The sequence below is a fragment of the Caloenas nicobarica genome, chromosome 24, assembly GCF_036013445.1.
Source record: "Caloenas nicobarica isolate bCalNic1 chromosome 24, bCalNic1.hap1, whole genome shotgun sequence".
Classification (NCBI taxonomy): Eukaryota; Metazoa; Chordata; class Aves; order Columbiformes; family Columbidae; genus Caloenas; species Caloenas nicobarica.
In genome coordinates, this window is record NC_088268.1 from 5243725 (window position 1) to 5262925 (window position 19201).

Genomic DNA, 19201 nt, shown 5'->3' on the forward strand with positions numbered 1-19201 from the left:
GGGATGAGGGACCCCCCCCGGTGGCACGTGCGACAGGCGAGGGACTCCCCCCCCGCACCGCCACATGCGGGGGTGTCGCACCCACCCGACCCCCCGGACCCACAGGCCCCGCCCCGGGGACCTGCAGAGCCCCCCAGCAGCCCCGCTCAGCACCGGGCACAGCAGCAGTCGGTGCCTTGTGATTTTGGCATTTCAAATTGCAGCAACGCTCGGGGAAGCTGGCAGAAGGGGGGGCTCATGGGGAGGCGTCCCACCCAAATGTCCCGCCCGGGATGCAGCAGCTCCGGGGGTGCATCGTCGATGCCCTAAAGCAAACACGCTTATCCCAAACCCCGTTCCCGTGAAATCCCTACCCCACCCGGGGATGCTCAACGCCCCCCCCCAGCTCCAGGGTGAGGCCTGGGTCCATCTCGCAGACCCGAAGGCAAACACAGCGTGGGGGTGCGAACCTCGGGGCTCGGGGGGGGCTCTGGGCTGCGCGGCTCGGCCTGGCCGTGCTCCCAGTTTGCTTTGGGGACTGTTGATCTTGGCCGGGAGGAAGCGTTGCTCCACCGGACAGCTGGTTAATGTGTAGTGACGGCTCCGCCGTGCCCGAGACCGTTGATCCCAGCCCACGCTGTGATCTGTGCCGGCGTGAGCAGGGCTGGCAGCGGCACTGGGGGCCGCGGGGGGGACCGGGCACCCATGGGTGGGGGAATTGCACCTGCATCCCGGCAGCAGCCCCGAAAGCCTGACATGATGCTCGTGGGGGATCAAAAATAGGAGAGGGGGGATCCTCCCCGCTGTGCTCCTGGCAGGAAAACTGGAGCTGGTTTCCCCTCTGGAAACCAGGGCTGGAGCCCCAGGGCTGCAGAGCCGGTCCTGGAGCAGCGGGGCTGAGTCACCCCATGGCCCGGGACTCATGGGGATGGATTTTCCAGCGCTTTCCCACGGTTCAGGACTTGTGGGGTTACATTTTCCCAGCCCATGTGGCTTTGCCGGCTGCAGAGCTGCCCTGCGATGCCATCTCAGCCGGTTTTACCGGGCAGCACAGCCCAAGAGCATCCCTGGATGCTGCAGGTCGGGCTGGGGCTCCCCTCAGCAGCGGTGGCATCTGAGGATGCCACTTGACAGTGTCCCCAGCCCATGAGTGACCTTCCCTTGCAAAACTAGGATTCACCCCATCAGCGAGCGGGACCAGGGCTGGGATTTGGAGGGACCTGAGGATCAGCAGAAGTGGGACATGCTCAGCACCCTCCGAAATCTGAGCTGTCCCCACCAGCTCCAGGCAGGGGCTCGGCCAGGTTTGCCCCCATCCTTGTGCGAGTCCCCTCAGGGACATGGCGAGGCAGGAAGGTGACGGGCAGACCCGCACGCACGCATCCCCAGCACCATGCAGGGAGGGTGAAAACGATGCCAAACGCCTCCCAACCCCCCGGGAACAGCCCAGGGAGCAAGAGGCCCCGGGAGCCACTTTGCAGCTCGGAACATGCCATTGTCCCCGTGCTCCCGAATACCAGAGATTCCTGCCCTAAGCCGACGGCCTCGACCTGCGAGGCAGGATTAGCCGGTGCCCTCCGGCTGCTCCTGCTCTCAGCAGGAACGGCAAAAACTCCGGCAAAAGAGAGAAGAGAAGAACAGAAAAGCCTCTCTTGGGATCTTTCTTTTGCTTTCCTTCTCCTTTCTTTCCCCCTTGTTTTCCTAATTAAAACGGTGCATTGACAGCAGTTGGTGGCTGCAGAGTCTCTGGGCTAATTACAGCTCCTGGCTCCCACCCCGGCCATTTGTCCCCGAGCCCTCCCCAGTCTGGCACCGCAGGAGAACCCGGCTTGGTCGGGACATGGCGGAGGAGGCGGCTTCCCCCCGGCTTTCTCGGCAGAGGCTCTTTCTTTCTTCCTTTCTTTCTTTCTGGATTCTTGCTGACAGCAGCATCTGTCATCTAACAATATCTCCCGCGCGGACCAGCAGCCGCTGAAGGCACCCAGAGCCCTTTGCCGAGCGCGAGTCCAGCGGCCGGTGCAGCCACCAAGTCCCCTCGCTGTCCCCAGCACCGGGCACACACCGGGAGGGCGCCCAGCGACCTGCAAAGCCACCGAGAGCAGGAATTAAAGCTCAGGAGACAATCCCCTCCGCCTCCCTCCGCTCCAGGAATAGGTTCATCCTGTCCCTGACCTCGCTGCCTGCCTGTGGCTCTGCCCAAGAACTGTCACCGTGGCCACACGCTGCACCGGGACATGCAAAGCAGAGATGAGGCAGGAGGAGGAGGAGAAGGGCTTTTTGCTCCGGCGAGGTCTCTCAGGACAATTGTGGCATGGCTGTGCTTGTCCCCGCCAACTGTGGTGGCCTTGGGGTGTCCGGGGTGTCCCCAGTGTGGCACAGCTGGGCTGAGTCGTGCGGGGACACGGGACTTTCTCCCCAGCACCCCGCTGGCATCGTGGGCGGCAGCTCGCTCCCAAAAATGATAAAACCGTCCCCAGCCCCGGGGGTCCTGGCACCAACGTGTCCCCACACCCCGTGTCCCTGTGTCCCGGGGGCGGGAGGGGACGGTGGCAGCGGGACAGGGAGGGCGGCAGCTGCTGAACCCCCTGCGACACTCCAGCTGGTTCCTCGGCTCCCTCCTCCCCCCGGGGCTCGGCAGCACAATGTGGCCCCACAGCAGCCCCACATGAACCCGCGCTGGGTTTTTCTAACGACGTGCGAAGAGCCTGGACTTTCTCCGTGCCCCAGTTCGGCTCCTCCAGCTCCCTGCGAATCCCCACTCCCGCCTGGTGCTAACTCGCGTTTTAAACAGCGAGGTGGCACTTCGAACAAAAATAAATCTCTTCGGGGAGGTGGCGGCGGGGGGAGAAGAAAAGGAGCAATTGCAGTTTCTAGTGGTGGAAGGCAATTAATGATTTCCTGCCTCCGCGAGCTGAGCTTCCTTCTCACAACGAGGGAGCTTGTGGCACCCACAAAGACACGGCACGGGGGCTGAGGCTTAATTTGGTCCGTGTTTGAGGCCACACGGAGCCAGGGGCTGAGTTACCAGGTCCAAAACTGCCGTGGCATGTCCTGGGGCTGAGCCGCACTCTCACCCCGCAATCCGGGTGCAGGAAAAGCCACCGCGGCCACCGGCGCTGGGTCCCCTCTTCCAGAAGGATTCAATTTTTCGCCCTTCTTTTTCCCATATAAAGTCTTTATTAAGAAATTTGTTTTTCTAAACTTCCTGCTGGTGTTTGTCACAAACCCAAACAGCCATCCAACATCACCCACTTGGGACATTTATTACCCCGTAAATACTGTTCACTGCATTGTGTACGTCGCTTTTTCAGACGGATTCCTCACATAGCATCTTCCCCAAGCCCCAGCGACGCTGTCGACCCCGGGAAAGCCCCGAAGGGCTGCGGTACCCCGGGCTGCACAGTGATGGCTGTTTGGCCCTGGGAAACAGCATAAAACCCCCTTTCTGCTCAAGAGCTTAAGCCATTTTTTAACTTTTGAGGACGTGAGCCTGGCCACGAAGGGCTGCACGCACGTTGGCCGCCCCGGGGTTTTACCGGGAGCCCTGCAACGCCTGGGTTTCACCACGATGCTGCGGTTCAAGCGCTTGGAGGAGGAGGCTGTTGGCTCAGGGTGGGGACAAAAGCCACCCCAGGGAGCCGTCCCGACAGGTCCAGCAAGCCTGGCGGACAGGACACCTCCTCTCTGCTCCACACCTGCACGTTGCTGTATTTCTGCTGCAAAGTGCAAGGGGGTTTAAGCCGATCTCACCATTTTTTAACAGCGGAGGTTAGTGATGGTTACACCTCGAGCTCCGCTGCCTTATCTGGAGCTGGAGAGATGGCCAAACCCAGGGAGAAAGGGACCTGTGTCCTCCAGATACAAGGGCTGGACGCTGCATGGTCCTGGGAGGGTTGGACGGCGTGACAAACAGCCCCCAAAACGTCCAAAGGTGGTGCACCCAGTGCAGTGCTGGTGTGGGACCCACCGGCTGCTCCGTGCTGGGAAACAAACACAACCCCCCGAGCACCGTGCAACCCCGGGACCCCCGGGGCTGCCAGAGCCTGGGTGCACACCGACCCCATCCAAACGCTCAGCCCCGAGAGCCCCGCTAAGGGGCTGCACCGTGCCAGGCCAGGGCCCCCCTGCACGGGGCGCTGTAGGAGCCCCCGCCAACGGGCTGCACCGCTCCAGCCCGGCCCCGTGCCAGATACACGGAGCCAGCCGCCCGGGGCCGGGTGCACCGGGAGCTCCCGTTAATGGACTGCACCGTTCCGGCTCCATCCCGGGCCGGGTGACCCGTTACCGGGCTGCGCGCTCCCGCGTTCCCGCCCTCCCGGTCCCGCAGCACCGGGCGCACGAGGCGCCGCGCCCCGGGGGACGCGCGCGCACGGCCCGCGCCCGCTTACGCAACCGCGCTCCCGCCGCTCTCTACGTGCGCGGCCGCGTGGCGCCGCTGCGCGCACGCGCCGTCCGTCCCCCCCCCCCCCCCTCCCCGCCACCGGCTGCCTCGTGCCGGGAGCGCGCGCGCGCCCCCGCCCCTCCCTCCTCCTCCTCCTCCGCCGCCGCCGCCGCCGCCGCTCTCTCGGTGTCTCGGTGCGGGGCCGCCGCGTCCCCGGCAGCAGGAAACCCTTCCCCGGCTCCCGCCCCGCGCCGCTCGCTCCCTCCCTCCCTCCCTCTCTCTCTCCCCCGCCGCCCCGCCGCGGGGGGGCGCAGCCCCGCACCCGCCGCCCCGCCATGCCGGAGAAGCGGCCCTTCGAGCGGCTGCCCGCCGACGTGTCCCCCCTCAACTACGGACTCTGCCTCAAGCCCGACCTCATCGACTTCACCTTCGAGGGCAAGCTGGAGGCCGCCGTGCAGGTAGGGCCGCGGCCCCTCCTCCTCCCCCCCCCCGGCCCCGGGGGACTCTCCCCTCAGCGGCTCCTCCCGCCGCCGGGCCCTGAGGGAGCCCCGGGTCCCCCTCCCGTCCCTCAGCCAGCGGGGGCCCGACCCCCCGCTCCCCGCCGGGCCCTCAGGGCCTCCCCGCCGGGGCCCGGCCCTTGGCGCGGCGGAGCCGGCCGGGCAGGTGCAGGGAGGCCGCTCGGAGCTGCCCCGTCCCCCCCCCCGCCCGCCCCGCCGCGGTCTCCGCCCTCCTTTCCATTCAGCTTATACATATCGATGTATATATCCCCCCCCGCCAGCCCGGGCAGCCCGCGGGCCCCGCCCTGCCCCGCTCCGGCCCCCGGGAGCGGCCTGGGGAGGGCCGGGGCTGCTCCCCCCGGGCTGCCCCCCCCGGGCGCTCCCCGGCTCTCGGGTCTGGATGTGGGTTAAGCGGGGAGCTGCCTCTGCTGTCCCCGGCTTCCCCCAAAGCTGCACCCAGCCACCCCTGCTCCTGCCCTCAGCCTCCAGCGTGCTGCTTTTATCTCTCTCCAGCCATTCAGATGGCTCGGGATTTTGCTGGAAAGACAAACTACCACATGTGCAATTAAGCGAGAACTCCTCTAGCGTGGCACGGTAAGCTGGTAGGCCTCGGGGTCACCGAGGGGCTCGGCTGGCGGTGGGAAGGGGTGCGCAGGCTGGAAACACGGCGTCTTCTGCCTCTTCCCAAAGGGAAAAGCTTCCCCGTGTTCACCCTTCAAAGCCAGAATGTTTGATGAACGCCCTGAAGTCTCATAGTCATTCTTAGGTGGCGGTGCCAAGATTTCCTAAATTTGCTTTCGTGTCTCTCCTTGTGCAATGATTTGAAATAGATGCAGGATTGTAAGGGCTTACCAGGCTTGCTCTTAAAACGGGATGACAGGGAAATACTCGAGGGAGAGTTTAAATACTGAGATGTGCGCAGATTTAAGTGTTGGTCTAAAGGGGTGGTTAAAACCCTGTAAAATGGGGCAGCATTGGGGCAATAAAGCTGCTCAGTCTGAAGCAGGAGGCGTGTGCGAGTCGGGGAGGGCAAAAGGCTGCGGGTGATAGTGGATCTTGTGACTTTTGGGACCTGGAGGAAGACAACCAGAGATGAGTAAGTTTGTGTCATGTGGAAACAGCACTGGAAACGTGAATTGCCTCGCTGATTTTGTTCTAGCTCGAGTCCTCTGGCTGCTGCTGATTTTGTGGGGGGGTCACAGTCTGATGGTGCATCAGCCTGGTTGAGAAATTCCCGGTCTCTTCCGTCTTAATCCCAACCGCCTTTTCCCGTCTTCGCACCCAAGTTGCTGCTGCTCAGTCCTGTTACAGCTGTGGGGCCGTGCTGTAAATGGGATCACTGAAATCATCCAGGTTAAAAATAACACTTAGGGGGAGGGGAGTCGTGGCTTTTTAAGCCAGCGTTGCTACTGAGGAGAGAGTCGCACTGAACAGCAGCCTTGGGAACTTCGTTTAAATCCAGGAATAACAAGGATTTGGAGGGTCCTTGTGGAGGTGGTAGATGGTTTGCAGATTTTAGTCCTGTTCAGATGTTTAAAACATTGTTTGCTGTTCAGGGGATTGCTCAATGAATTCCTAGAGCAATGGATACCACCTGACAATGCGAAATCCTGGACTTTCCTACCAGCTGAGGGCATGTGTTAAGGAGGAGCACTGACCTGGCGGGTTCAACGTTGTAAAAAAACCTCTTGTTCACATCATGGTGAGCTGATGTGGTGTTCCCATGGTAGAGTGGATTAAAAAAATATAGGGTGAGATTTTTTTAAACGCATCTAAAGTATATACCTTTATTTTAAAATAACTTTTAGCAACCATAGATGGAAGAATCATGAGGCCACGTCCCACCATATGTCTGCAGGTGCAGGAAGGTGTGTGGGGTGAGTTCTGCTTGTCTGGCATTGGAAACCTGGAGAAGTTTGCTGTGGCTGCCAGTGTCCAAAGCACAGTCAAGGCGCATCCCAGAAAATCAGGGGGGGAACTATTCTGCACCTTGATGGAGAGAAGAACAACCAGCTCACCTATGGCGCTGGGTGAACAGGATATGGAGACTTTTTTGTACCATTTAGCACAGTTAAAACCGCCAAAAATCCATAAGGGTTCCTTGTGAAATAGTTCATTTATCCCAGCTGGGACAAAACATGGTTGTGGGAGAGTCGAGCACTGCGTGTCCGTAGCAGATCTGGGGCTGAAATAGTCGCCTGCTCACAATCCTGTGACCGCCCTGTCAGTTTTACCATCTTTTAGCATTTTAAACTGTTGATTTGTTGGGCGTGTGGGGTTGTTTCTGAATGAGCACAATTCAATTTTTTTTTTTAATTTTGGTGGAAATAGTTCATCTACTTTATTCATGTGTTCGCTTGAGATTTAATTATTCTAACCCTGATTCTCAGGCTCTAGTTATCAGTGCCGCGCACTCGTATTACTCAGCGTCTAGGTCAACTTTTTTCCATTCTGCTTCTGATCCTGGGCGGCCTCTCCGCGGGCTGGAACAAAGAGGGGATGTGCTGCGGGTCCACGCTCCAGCATCGCGCCGAGAAGGCAAACATGAGTAACTGGCGACAGAACCGCCTCCCAAAACTCAACGTTTTGTTTTAAGCTTCTAAATGGAAGCTCTGAACGCTGTGGTGGCTCCAAACGAGCCCGTCCGGAGCTGCGGAAGGTGTGTGGCTCTCCTCTGCCTTCCTGCTGTTTGCTCCACATAAACTCCCTCCTTTGGGGAGTGCTGGGCAGGGATTAATTTCTTTCTTTGCAAACTATGAGGTGTTTCTTGGTTGCAAAGCAACCTGTCTTTGCTTTGAACACTTTACAACCTGAGGTGGATGGCTCTTCTAAATATCTTTCCCGGTCCCTTTAATATGTCTTAAGGATACTCTGTTATATTTAGCAAAGTTTAACCTGTATCTGTTGCTTTTTATAGGTTAATTATGCAGTATCTGCCAGACTAAAGAGTGTGTAGTCTTCTGATCCCGCTGCATGCCAGTTAAAGATTAATTGTGACACTCGTGGATGTAAATCTTGAAAAATTAAGCTTAATGGGTGTAGTATTTGTGGTCAGTGTCATTTGGGGGAGAAGTAATCTATGATAAATACGTGGTCATGTTGTCCAGCATTTTCGCTTACATTTCCAGCACGTAGAATTAGATTTGGAGCATTTTGAGTTCTTAAAGAGATATATCCTAGAACAGAAGGGAGGTAATTTGGGTTGTTTTTAGAGAATAAAATGGTAAAAACATACGTGCTTGTTATAGTGCTACATTCAGAAAAGGACTCTGAAGCCGAGTGACAAGATTTAAATTATCTAGTCTTATGAATGGCTCTAGAGGATTAGTTTTGACTGTAGAAGATGTCTTCTGCTGCACCTCATCCTGTCTTTCGGGTAGGCTGGCATTCCACTGGAGCCATTCAAATTCTTGGTTTTAATGTCCTAAAAAGGTTTTTCCATCAAGTCCTTTCCTGCTCTGATAACTCAAAAGCTTTACAGCACCTTCAAGTCCTGTTTGGCAGAGCCAAATAATGAGCCTTTTTAGCTCTTCCGTCAAATGATGTTGGAAGACTTTTGGGGGGAACTTAAGCCATTATCTCCTACTGGATGAGGTTTTCCTTCCCAGAAGCAAGTGCTGAGCGGGAGCGTGGATGAGGAGGGCGCTGGGAAGAGTGTGTCAGCTCCAGTTAAAAGGTCTTCAAGGTCTGGAGTTTTATTGCAGGGCAGACCTGCTCGTGGTATCTGCGTCTGACTAATCTCCAGAGGTATTTGAGTTCTGATTAATGTTCCTAGAGCTTCATCAAAAGCAACAGGTTTAAAGTTTTGCAACGTGGCTTCATTCCAGATCTTGGCCTTAGTTCTGCTGCTGCTTTTAGGCGTGTCAGCCTTATGACAAAAGTGCTTTCGTTGGGGCATTTGTAACCTGCTCTTGCCTTGATTGACCTCTTCTGTAGAAGAGAACATTTGTTATATTATCGTGTGAGGTGAAGCAGGGTGACAGTTCACATATACACAGCTTTGGGGTTGGTTATACCTTATGCAGCGAGATGCTTTTTTGCCTTTTAATATGATTGCACTCATGAAAAGCGCTGCCTGAGTGGAGTATCTGTCTTCCAGAACATGGTATTAGCAGAAATGGAAAAGCAGTTTCAAGGTACCGCCTACAGTAAAACACGTTCATTCATCTTCCCGATACACCTGGTGTCTGTAAGTGTTCGGCTGTAGGTTCCTCTGAGATAAAATGGTCACAAGTTAAGTATGCTGGGCGGTTCATAATTTTGTTCTTACAGGTGTGTCTGTGCTTCATTATTTTCAGTGGATCAGAGGGAGGAGGCTCTTGTGCTAGAGCCCGTGTGCCAACATGAAGCCTTTTTTGATTTTCCCACAGAATGAAATGGTGAGAGCCTCAGAAGTGTGCAGTACACTGTCAGATTCCTATCTGCAGGCTGAGTTTTGCCCTTCGTGTCTGGGGACCTGGAGGGTAAACATTTTTTAGGTTACCGGTTCTCTCAGTCCCTTTACGTTTTGTAGTATGTTGCACTCTTTTGTAAAACTGGCTCAATATTTGTCAGAGCTAAGGAAAAATCTAAAAATAGGTAATTGCCTTTCTAAGGAGCCTCTGAAGTTTTCTCTGTTTAAACATAACTTATTTTGCGGGCACAGTGCTACACTGAGAATTCTTCTGTCCTCAGCAGAAGGTGTTTTTTAAAGATTTGCCTGTTGTTAAACCCAGTATTATCTGCAATTTGGACGGCTCTTTGTGCATCTTGAATTCTTAATCCGGAGAGATTTGCGTTTATAGATTGAATGAAGGTCTCCACCAGTGTCACTTCAGCTGTTACATTTGCTGGTTTGATGCTTGGCAAGCATGTTGTTTTTAGAGTCAGGTGAAGTTTATTAGGTAACATTGTTTTGCTTTTATTACCTCCAAGAGGCAACATGGTGAAACCAGCACAGCTCTGGGGACACTGCTGCAGGATTTGGGAAGATTCACCAATACTGTGTAAGCCCTTATGTAATATTTATTCTACAAACAATTCTGCTAATGGGAATAAGCTGTAGAATTTGCTCCAGAAGCAAAGTTGGTGACTGAGGTTAGAGAGAAACTCAGGAGTTGGGTTTGTCTTGTGTAAACCACCCGCTGTGGGAGTTGCCGTCCCTTGGAATATCTGGGGTGAGCCCTTTGCTTCAGAGATTATTAGACTGGACGGGCTGCTTTTATGATGTAGATACATCTCTGAAGTTATTTCTTAAGCCTCTCTTATCGCTGGCTAGACTTGAACTTGGTTTTTATATACACAATGACTAAGGAACCATTTCTTCAGTGAGCCCGGGTAGAACAGCTTAAGGCTGAATATCTGTTTCCTCATCCTGTGTCGCACCAGCTCCTTTGTGGCAGAGCAATAAGTGTCTGTTGCAAACGTGACACTTCACAGCTTGTTGTTTGACTTGTCACAAGTGCTGCTTCCCTCAGGTGTTGGGATGGCGAGCTGGCGGGTGCACACAGAGCACTTGGGTTTTGCTGCAGGGCGAAGGAGCTCTTGGTTCCTGGGAACCAGTTCCCATCACAGATTAATAAGCCCAGTTGGTTCTGCTGTGTTCAGACATGGAGCGATGGGTACGGGTGCTAACAGGGCGTTTTAAGGTTATAATAGCGAAAAACCCAGAAAGGGATGATATAAGTCTGTCTGCTTTCAGGGACTTACTGTCTGGGGTAGGAAGCAGTTCTTTTGTGCACACGTTAAACCCTAGTTGGCTGTTGCAGAAGTTCTTGCTCTTTTATTTAAATAACTGGCGTTGTCTCCTGCTAGAAATTGGACCCTGGACTAGCAGCATTACCAGCGCAATCCAGCGTGATGATTCTAGTGGTTTCAGCTCTAAGTTTCTAAATAATTCCTAGTTTAATTCCCAAATATTTTAGCCCTTTGTAATTAATTGATATTTAATTTGAATTCCTCTGTATTCGAGCTCTCACATCCAAATAGAAAGCTGGCACAGTGAGACAGTTTATTACTACGCTGGGAGCCGGCCACTTGTTAAATAAAGCAAAATGTGTGCAGCCAAGAGCTGGCAGAAGGAAAGCTTGCAGGAAAATGTAAAGGCGAATTTCTTGGCAGATGTTTTAACCTAAGAAGTTCTTACAGCATCAACAGTTTAGAACACGGTACCATAGGTTGTATTTCTGATCCTCTCTGGGAGATGTAGGTTTGTGTTCCAAGGCTTTGACTCCAGGCTGCTGTCGCTCGTCTCTAAGATGAAGCTTGCAGGCTCTCTATCTATTTTTATTGGTCTTGGATTCCCAGGCACGTACAAGGGCCCTATTGTCCAGCTTACATACCAATTTTTAACGGGCTGTCCATTCCCTTAAATAATTTACAGTCTTGATAAGTAGGCCTGGATGGCTGGAACATGATTCGAGTGCGCATGTTCCGGAAGAAATGAGAGCAGTCAGTGGAATACCTTTTTTGCCACGCTTAAGCACTGCATTTTGTTTCAGATACTTGATGATGGAGGGGATTTTGGATTACAGGGCGGTGGGAATGCCTGCCGAAGGGAGCGGGGAACACCACTTCTTCCTGGTGATCATAAATTTTCTCTCGCAGGTGAAACAGGCGACCAACCAAATTGTGATGAACTGTGCTGACATCGACATTATTACAGCTTCCTATGCGCCAGAAGGAGACGAAGGTAGGATTGCTTTTTTGCTGGAGTTTTTACATGTTAATCCCTTTCGTTTCTGACGAGAAGTGCTGTTGCCAACAGTTAACAACTCGATTGCGAAATTGCATAGTAGTTTGATAAGCTAATCTACCCCAGAAGCAGAAATTAATTATCTAAACTTCACTCTCTTCTCATCACTACCATTGACATTATGTGTAAAAAAGTTACCTCAAGCTTCTGTGAAATCTGCATTCTGTGTCGTAGGCAAAAGGAAGTTTGACTGGTTTTACATTATTATTTATCTTTATAGTGGATTACTGTGCAAGAGCATGATCTGTACCTGTGGACTTTGCAATATTGACAACATCTGTGACAAGGGCTTAGATAAGGAATGCAGCAATAATGGCCTGCGGTAGGAAATCCTCATTGGGAAGGACTTGGAAAAGTACAGAAGACGCTTAACTGACGTTTAGCAGGATGTTCTGAGCGTAGGACAACATGGAGAAAGGTGATTATGTGGAGGATCCAGTTCAGCGAAAGGCTGGAAGTTACTGGAGAAATCCAAGCAGCAGTAGCTGTTTGTAAGACACAGCTACAGTAGTTTATATCTTCCCCGGTTGTATTTTGAGGAGATTTAGCAGACACACACATTCAGTTCTCGTAGTGACATTACCCTACGACAAATAGATTTGTTACGTGACAAGTGGAATGTCTGCAGTGAGTCTTTGCATTTAAATCGGTTTGGCTTTTATTTTTAACATATTATTAATGAACCAGAGGGTTCCTTGGGTGCAGTTGGAGGCCTGGAGTCCGGCCACCGAGTTTTGATGGAGAAAGAACACAAGGCTGTTCCCTATGTGCTTCATTGGGGCTCGCGGGCTGTCCACTGGCGCTCCGTTCCTCCTTCCACGCGCCATCCTTAGCGATCTCTGCTTGATTGAGTGCCTCGTGTTGCTACGTGCTCCTGGAGCTATTTCTTGTACTGAGTAATGAGGTGCTAACGAGAGTGGTACTAATAGCAGAGTGTGTGTGGAGTCAGCTCCACCTGCCACCCTGCCGTAAGCCCAAACCACCTATTAAGTTTTTATTTTGTCATTGAGAAAATGAAAATAAATGGAGAAGGTACCCAGGAATAAAGGTACCTAGGAAAAATACATAAAATAGAGAGGAGAGGGTCTCTATTTTAGCGTATTGTCTTTGTTGTTTTCAGAGCTGATTTCCCTCTCGTAGGGGTCTATTTTTCTGTTCTTTAGCAGTGAGAACTCATTTTAACTTCATTTTAACTTCAAAGTAGTAATAGTAGAGCTTCACGGAGACTTAGAACCAAGTACACTGGAAATGAGTTTCTGTGGCTTGAATAATTTCAGTACAGCAGTCTGGTTGTGCTCTGGGCGCTCACCTCTCACCCTGTTGCATCATAAATACTGAAGGTGCAATTCTGTTGCATGTTTACTATAATTATCCTCAGGCTCCATGGGGTTAAATGTATCTTTCGGTTTGGTAAACTGCCAACTCGTGTAATGGCTTGGGAAGGAAAATCGCGTGAAATTGGCAGGGTATTTGCTGGCACCTGTTGACACAGCTCAAGTCAGTCCTACTAATGCTTCTATTGTGCGCAGCTTTGGGATGGTAATTGTATAACTGGTCTCAAAACCAGAGTATGAAATACAGGCTGATGAACCAACAGGAATATCAGCCAGATCATTTGGGTTTAGTTACTCAGGTGAGGTTTGCACCAATTGCCCGTATAGTGTTTGAAAAGAAGTGGGACGTTAGTGATATTTTCTCCTTTAAAGGCTCTGGTGAAGAGTCGTTACCTCTTTTAGTTCTGTACCTCAGTGGGGAAGAATTTGTCTCACGCTTGTCTGTAAATGTGAGACAAAAGATAACGGGTCACTTATCTTCTTTCAAGTGTGGTTCTGTTCCGAAAAGAAGCTGTGTGAAAAAGTGACCTTCTTGTCCAACAGACAACTTTCCCTTGTTTGTGGAGGTGATCTGTTGGCTTTTGTGCGGAATTGTTTATTCTTTTCCTAATAATTCTTGTTAGAATTATTATACTGCACTGTGGCTTGCACAACAGAAGTCTTGGCTGGAACCGTGGGCCATGTTTCATCTCCCCTCCTGTTCGCTCTTCTAAAGATGGATACAGCAGAAGGTAGAACTTGATCTTTGGAATTTTAATGCAGATTTGCAGGGAAATCAGATTATTGCCCAATATTTGACAAGAAGCTGAGGAAGGATCTCTGAAGCTTTAAAGTCAAAGTAAAAAAATCTGCTGCGTAATCCACAGTTGAGCGATAGTGAATCATAAACCAGGAGGGACTGATTACACAAAACTTTGGAGTAGAAACATTGCCTGTTTCATTGTGAAACTAGTGCAGTGATTGGGACTGGGCGCTGTGGCTTTGCTGGTGGTGCCAGGTACACTGGCATGGACCAAAGTGCTCAAAAGACTCGGTTTGCTGTTGCTGGAGTAATGAGCGGCTCCTCCCACTGATTGTAACGAGCAATTGTTCTTGTTTTTTTTCCAGAGCCTTGTTTTTAGCATTCATAGCCCATAGTGCAGCCTCAGCGCTGAGGTGTGCGGGTGCTGAGCTGCTTTTGTCCAAACCATTGAGTTTGCTCAGCCGAATGAAGAACTGAAAAGGCAAGTTGGTTCTTAAGCTAAATTTTAGGGGATTGAGTTTCATACTTAGTGAATGCTGAGTAGCTTGAGCTTCCTGTGCATCTCCCTTTTTAAGGAGCTGTGAATTTGTGGTGGAGTCATCGTCAGTGAATTGCATTGTTTTTTGCTTGGAGAGCTTTTCAGATACTGGGGAATTTAAGCAGCTTCTCAAATTTAGAGATGCTCGGAGAGCAGTAGTTGGCAATTCCACATAGAAAATTAAAAGCAACCACAGTGATGTTTGTTTAGCAGAAATAATCGAGTGAACTTTGATTTGGACTTCTGGCCTTAAAATCTTTTAAAGGTTGAACTCGTTATTTTAGTCTTTTCCTTCCTAGTACGGTAGGGACAGGCTTGGATGCTGGTGCTGGATGCTGGTTACGCCAGAGCCGCGGCTGATGTTTAAAAAACAGCAAGAAAAGGTCACTAGCACTGATGGAAGCAATCAGGAAAGTGCACTGCCTGAAAACTGCCTCTACAAGGGGGGAGAAACAAAAAAAAAAAGCAGCTTGGAGACAGATCGTGTTCCTGATCCCAGCCGAGGGAAGGGGACGGAACACGCAGCTGGGGCCGGGGGGGAAAACGAGCCTCCTGTCCTGCCTGAGCACACTGGATTTGCTCCGGCCCGTTGTGAAGCCTTTCTTTGTTGTAGCAAAGCTCATCTTCACCCTTTCTTCTGGAGAGGGCTCCATGTGACGGGATTTTTTAATGGTGGAGTTTTTTAAGGAGGCTTGGGCTGCGTTGGCATGGATGGTTTGGGAATATCTGATATGTGAGAATATTCCTGACTACTTTTTTTTTTACAACCACTGGTTTCAAGCATGTGAAAACACATGGAAGAGCTCAAAAGCATTAACATTCTGGGGACCGCATCAGTGGTTATGCTGCGGGACAGCGGATGCCATGTCAGCACAGACACGGGTTAAGCCAGCGTGTTCAATTTGCAGATAGAGCAGGCAGAGCGCACCCCGTTGCTGCAGCTCAGCTGACGAACGCAAGTTCATTAAGCCACCATACCTTAATTGCCTGTGACTTCTCCCTGCCCTGCAATGAGGGCTACTCGAAAAAATCCCGTCTCTCGCACTTGGCTTTGTCTTCACTTGGAAATACACGCACATTTGACATTGCTTAACACCTCTGGCTGTGATCCACGTTTATAAGTGTGTCATACAGAAACCGGGCTCCTTAATTGCCATTTCCATCTGGTTACTGTGCAGTCTCGGGCAGAGCTCTGGAGAAGGGCTGCCCTTTATTGTCAACGCTGTTGTAAAATGTGATACGTAGTGCTCCGAGTTTGGGAGGGTCACTAGGTCTGATTTTTATGCTTTTTTTTCTTTCCAAAGGCACGGAGCACTCGCAGCTTTTTATTTTCTCATGCGACTTGGTCCAGACTGTGCACTAATGTGCTAGTGATTAACTCGCAACCTCGCAGTGCCAAACTCTCCAAAGTTCACAGGCTGCCAAAATTGTGTCGTTCTCTTCAGGAGCTTTTGTATTCGGCACCGTTAGGAACCCGGAGACCCTTTCACTGCAATTACATCTTTGTTATAAGCAGTTCTCTCAAACTCCAACAAAAAGCATTGTTGATGGTTTTCCATGGTTCTTTTGCTCTGGATTAAATTATTAGCACTGAATAGTTTAAAAAAATGTGATTTTGAATCTTCCACTCACATTCTGCAGTTTCAGAAGTTGGTGTATAAGCAGCTACTTTGAGAATTGCAAAAAATCGCTAGCGTGGAAAGAGCCTTGTAGACACCAGCTCCTCAGAGTGTGTGTGTTGTGAACCTGTAATGAGCGTCACCTCTCGCTCCAGGTGCCCTTGGTTTTAATTGCTGGTCCAGGGTGGTTGTGATGGGCACTCTCAAGGCTCCTTGCCTGCAGGTCTGGGTCGGTGTTTGCCCGAGGTGGCTCCTTCCAGGCCCTTTGAACTACAACTTGTTGTAACCTTGTTTCTAACCTAAGGATAATTGGGCTCCCACCCTGTAAAATTAAGGCTGAGAAGTTCTTTGAAACAAAGTTGCTTTCTGCAATGTTTAATGTGCTTTCCTGGAGTGTTGCAAAACCCAAACCTGCAGGTCTTCACCTTGTTTACCTGTGCCTTTCCGAGTCCAGCTTAAAAAGGTTATACAGCAGCAGAGCTACAGATTTGAACACATGTAGGACTCACATTTGGGGGAGGAAGAGGGGGAAACTCGATCTCCATTGTCAGCTTTTGGCAGAAGATCCGCATAACGCGCATTCCTCTGCGTTCCTCAGTTTCAGTAGGTTAGAACCGTGATCCTGAACTCATGGTATTGTTTGTCTTCTGTATCAGATTGTTTCCATTAGAAGCTGTAAAAAGATACAAATGTTTTTGGTTCACTGTGGTCATTTTAAGATACGTGGGGAGAGGGAGTGTTTCTGCCTTCTTGTTCTGATCTTTATCAGCGTTTCTCAGGTTTTCCACCGCTCAGCATCTGCAGGTTCCTCAGCAGCGGGCTCCTCCCGAGCAGCCTCACATAAATTTCCGACAGGTATTGAGTCCTTCCCCCTGCCCCAGGTCCCCAACGCCGTCACAGAACAACAGGTTTGCTGTTGGTTGGGCTCTAAAGATACCCGGGGTCAAAATTCATTGGATCTAAACCATGTGCTCAGCCATCAGCTCCACTCCTGTCGCTGGGAAGCCCAATTTCGGAGTATTGTGTTGTACATTAGCATTGTTCCCCCGAATATCTTCTCCCATAACGTCTATTTTTCTGCCTTGGTATTCCGCAGAGTTAGAAGAAGAAAAACTGAACCTTTCCTTTTCGTTGCTCGTTGCCCAACTCTCGCTGGCATTTTGGTGTCCTTGGCATGTGTTCTGTTTAACTGCTCTGCCTCTTACAGTTGATTTTAAAAATCTTGGCGCTCCTCGGTACAGACTAGTAGTCTAAAGTTCTTAGTTTTTACAGCTAGAATTGTTTTATTGAGGCATTTGTGTGTTATGTGCCCGAGCACGGTGGTTAACTCTGATTAAGCGCTGAGCAGAGGCTCTGAAACCAGTAGTTAAGACTAATGCATTCATACAGCTTCTGCTTTTGTGTTCTCTATGAGCAGAGGTTGGTATTAGCCCTGACTTAGGGCTGAAATCATACTATTCCAGAGTAAATAACACTTTACGTTTTATAAAAATAAAAATGCGTTTGCAGTTACTTCTGTCACATATGGAACAACTCAGCAGAAAATATGAGTCGCTCAGGCTGCCTCTGAAACCAAATACCTGGGTTCTTGGAGTGATACACGAGGATGGAAAACAGGGCATCCTATAAATTAAATTGTTGTTTCAAACAAGCTTTGTCATTCAGAATTCCACGTAATGAAGCAGTGGATATAGTGGTACATTTTTCTTTTAGAGTGCCCGCCCCTGTGTATCGCAGCACTTTGCGCTTTGAGTCTGGGCTGTATGGCCTGATGGAAATGGAGATTTACTTGTCTGAAGCAAGATAATGTAACATGCAAGTCTTACAATGGGTGGCGTTGCTTTGGTTCCTTGCATTTATATAATTCAGGATTATTTGAAATCTTCATTGATTTGTTCTATAACTCCAGAGTTATAGTTCATTTTAGTTCATTTTAAATGCTCATGAGTTACAAAACCACTTTTGGGGCTTGTTTCAAACACAGTGGTCTGTTTTTCTGTTTCAGAGGTACATGCCACAGGGTTCAACTATCAAAATGAGGATGAGAAGGTTACTCTCTCCTTCCCCAGTACTCTCCAGAAAGGTAAGAGCTGTTTCCGCGCCTTCCGCTTGCCTCAACCGCGTGTTTCAGACCTTTGCACTTGAAGGAGCTGGAGCAGGACAGCTCTGTCTTCCCTGGAGGTTCTGACTGCAGATGTGCTGCTCCCAAGGAGTCTGTCCACTAGAACTCACTTTGTGAGCCTCTGCAATTGAAAATGTTGTTTCTCTAGCGCTGGTGTTTGCTCCTAACTCCAATTATTTACCTGCTATGGGGAGTGAGGCTCAGAAGCTGTTTGTATTAGATGCTGGTGATGTGTGTTCCTCTCACTGAGAATGAGCTGATCTGAATTACTGCAGGATTTTCCTAGGTATGAATGTACTAATTCTTTTGAAACCGCTACTTTTTTTTTTCTCTCTGAGGAGTTTGTCAATTGAAACTCAGCTCCTCGGTTTGAATAAAGCAGTTTTATTTCATCTTGACAAATACAAATCCAAAGATTCTATGGTGATAACACTTCAGTGTTCCATTTGGTGGGATCTCTGGTCACGATCAGGTTTCTCCTTTTGTGCTGAGACATGGAGGGCAGAATAAATCCTGAGACTAATTGACTTACAGGCTTGAACGCAGCCAGTGCCCCATCTCGGCTTTTGTAATGGATTCCATAGGGTGCTGTTATTACTTAGTAGCCATCCTGTATTTTTGCAAACTTTACTCAAAGGTAAGGATTGTAAGGTCATGTTTCTCAACCTGTCCTGGTGCTGCATTGTGTTCAGATGAAATGAGCGCTGCAGCAGCCTCTCTCCTCCGATCAATGCTCAGATGCTGTGGTGAGTCTGGCTTGGCCTGCTCTGATCCGCTGGAGCTTATTTTGTGTAAGGAGAGCGGAGGGTTGGAGGGAGGCTGGCAAAAAATGATGGGTGGAGAGGAGCTGAGTGGCCGTCTGATCTCAGAAGGGCAGCGGCCCAGCTGAGGAGCCGGGCCCAGACCAAAGAAATGTTCTGTTTGGCACATGCAAATAACAGTGTCCCATCCGTTCTCTTACAGGGACGGGGACGCTAAAGATAGACTTCGTAGGGGAGCTGAATGATAAAATGAAAGGTTTTTACCGAAGTAAATACACCACCCCTACTGGAGACACACGCTACGCTGCTGTCACTCAGTTCGAGGTACGGGCTGTGTTTCTGTTTGCAGGGAGTGTCCTTCTTAATACAGGATTTATGCTCAGAAGAAAGACAGACACGATTTCCTAACTTTACTTGTACCCTCTGGGTAAATTTCAAAAATCCATATTATTTGCTGCTCGCTCCTTGTGTAGATGGGTAATACTAAAAGCAGCC

General features: G+C 50.5%; 1 protein-coding gene across 1 annotated transcript in view; it reads left to right on the forward strand.

Moving 5' to 3' along the window:
* Nucleotides 1–4491: 4491 nt before the first annotated feature.
* The window catches only part of NPEPPS (aminopeptidase puromycin sensitive), a 28235-nt gene continuing 13525 nt past the window's right edge, over nt 4492–19201 (forward strand). The window contains exons 1-4 of the mRNA XM_065651337.1: nt 4492–4818; nt 11443–11527; nt 17829–17906; nt 18909–19030. Coding sequence (XP_065507409.1) covers nt 4696–4818; nt 11443–11527; nt 17829–17906; nt 18909–19030 — 408 coding nt within the window. The 5' untranslated portion in view covers nt 4492–4695. The remainder of the gene's footprint in view (nt 4819–11442; nt 11528–17828; nt 17907–18908; nt 19031–19201) is intronic.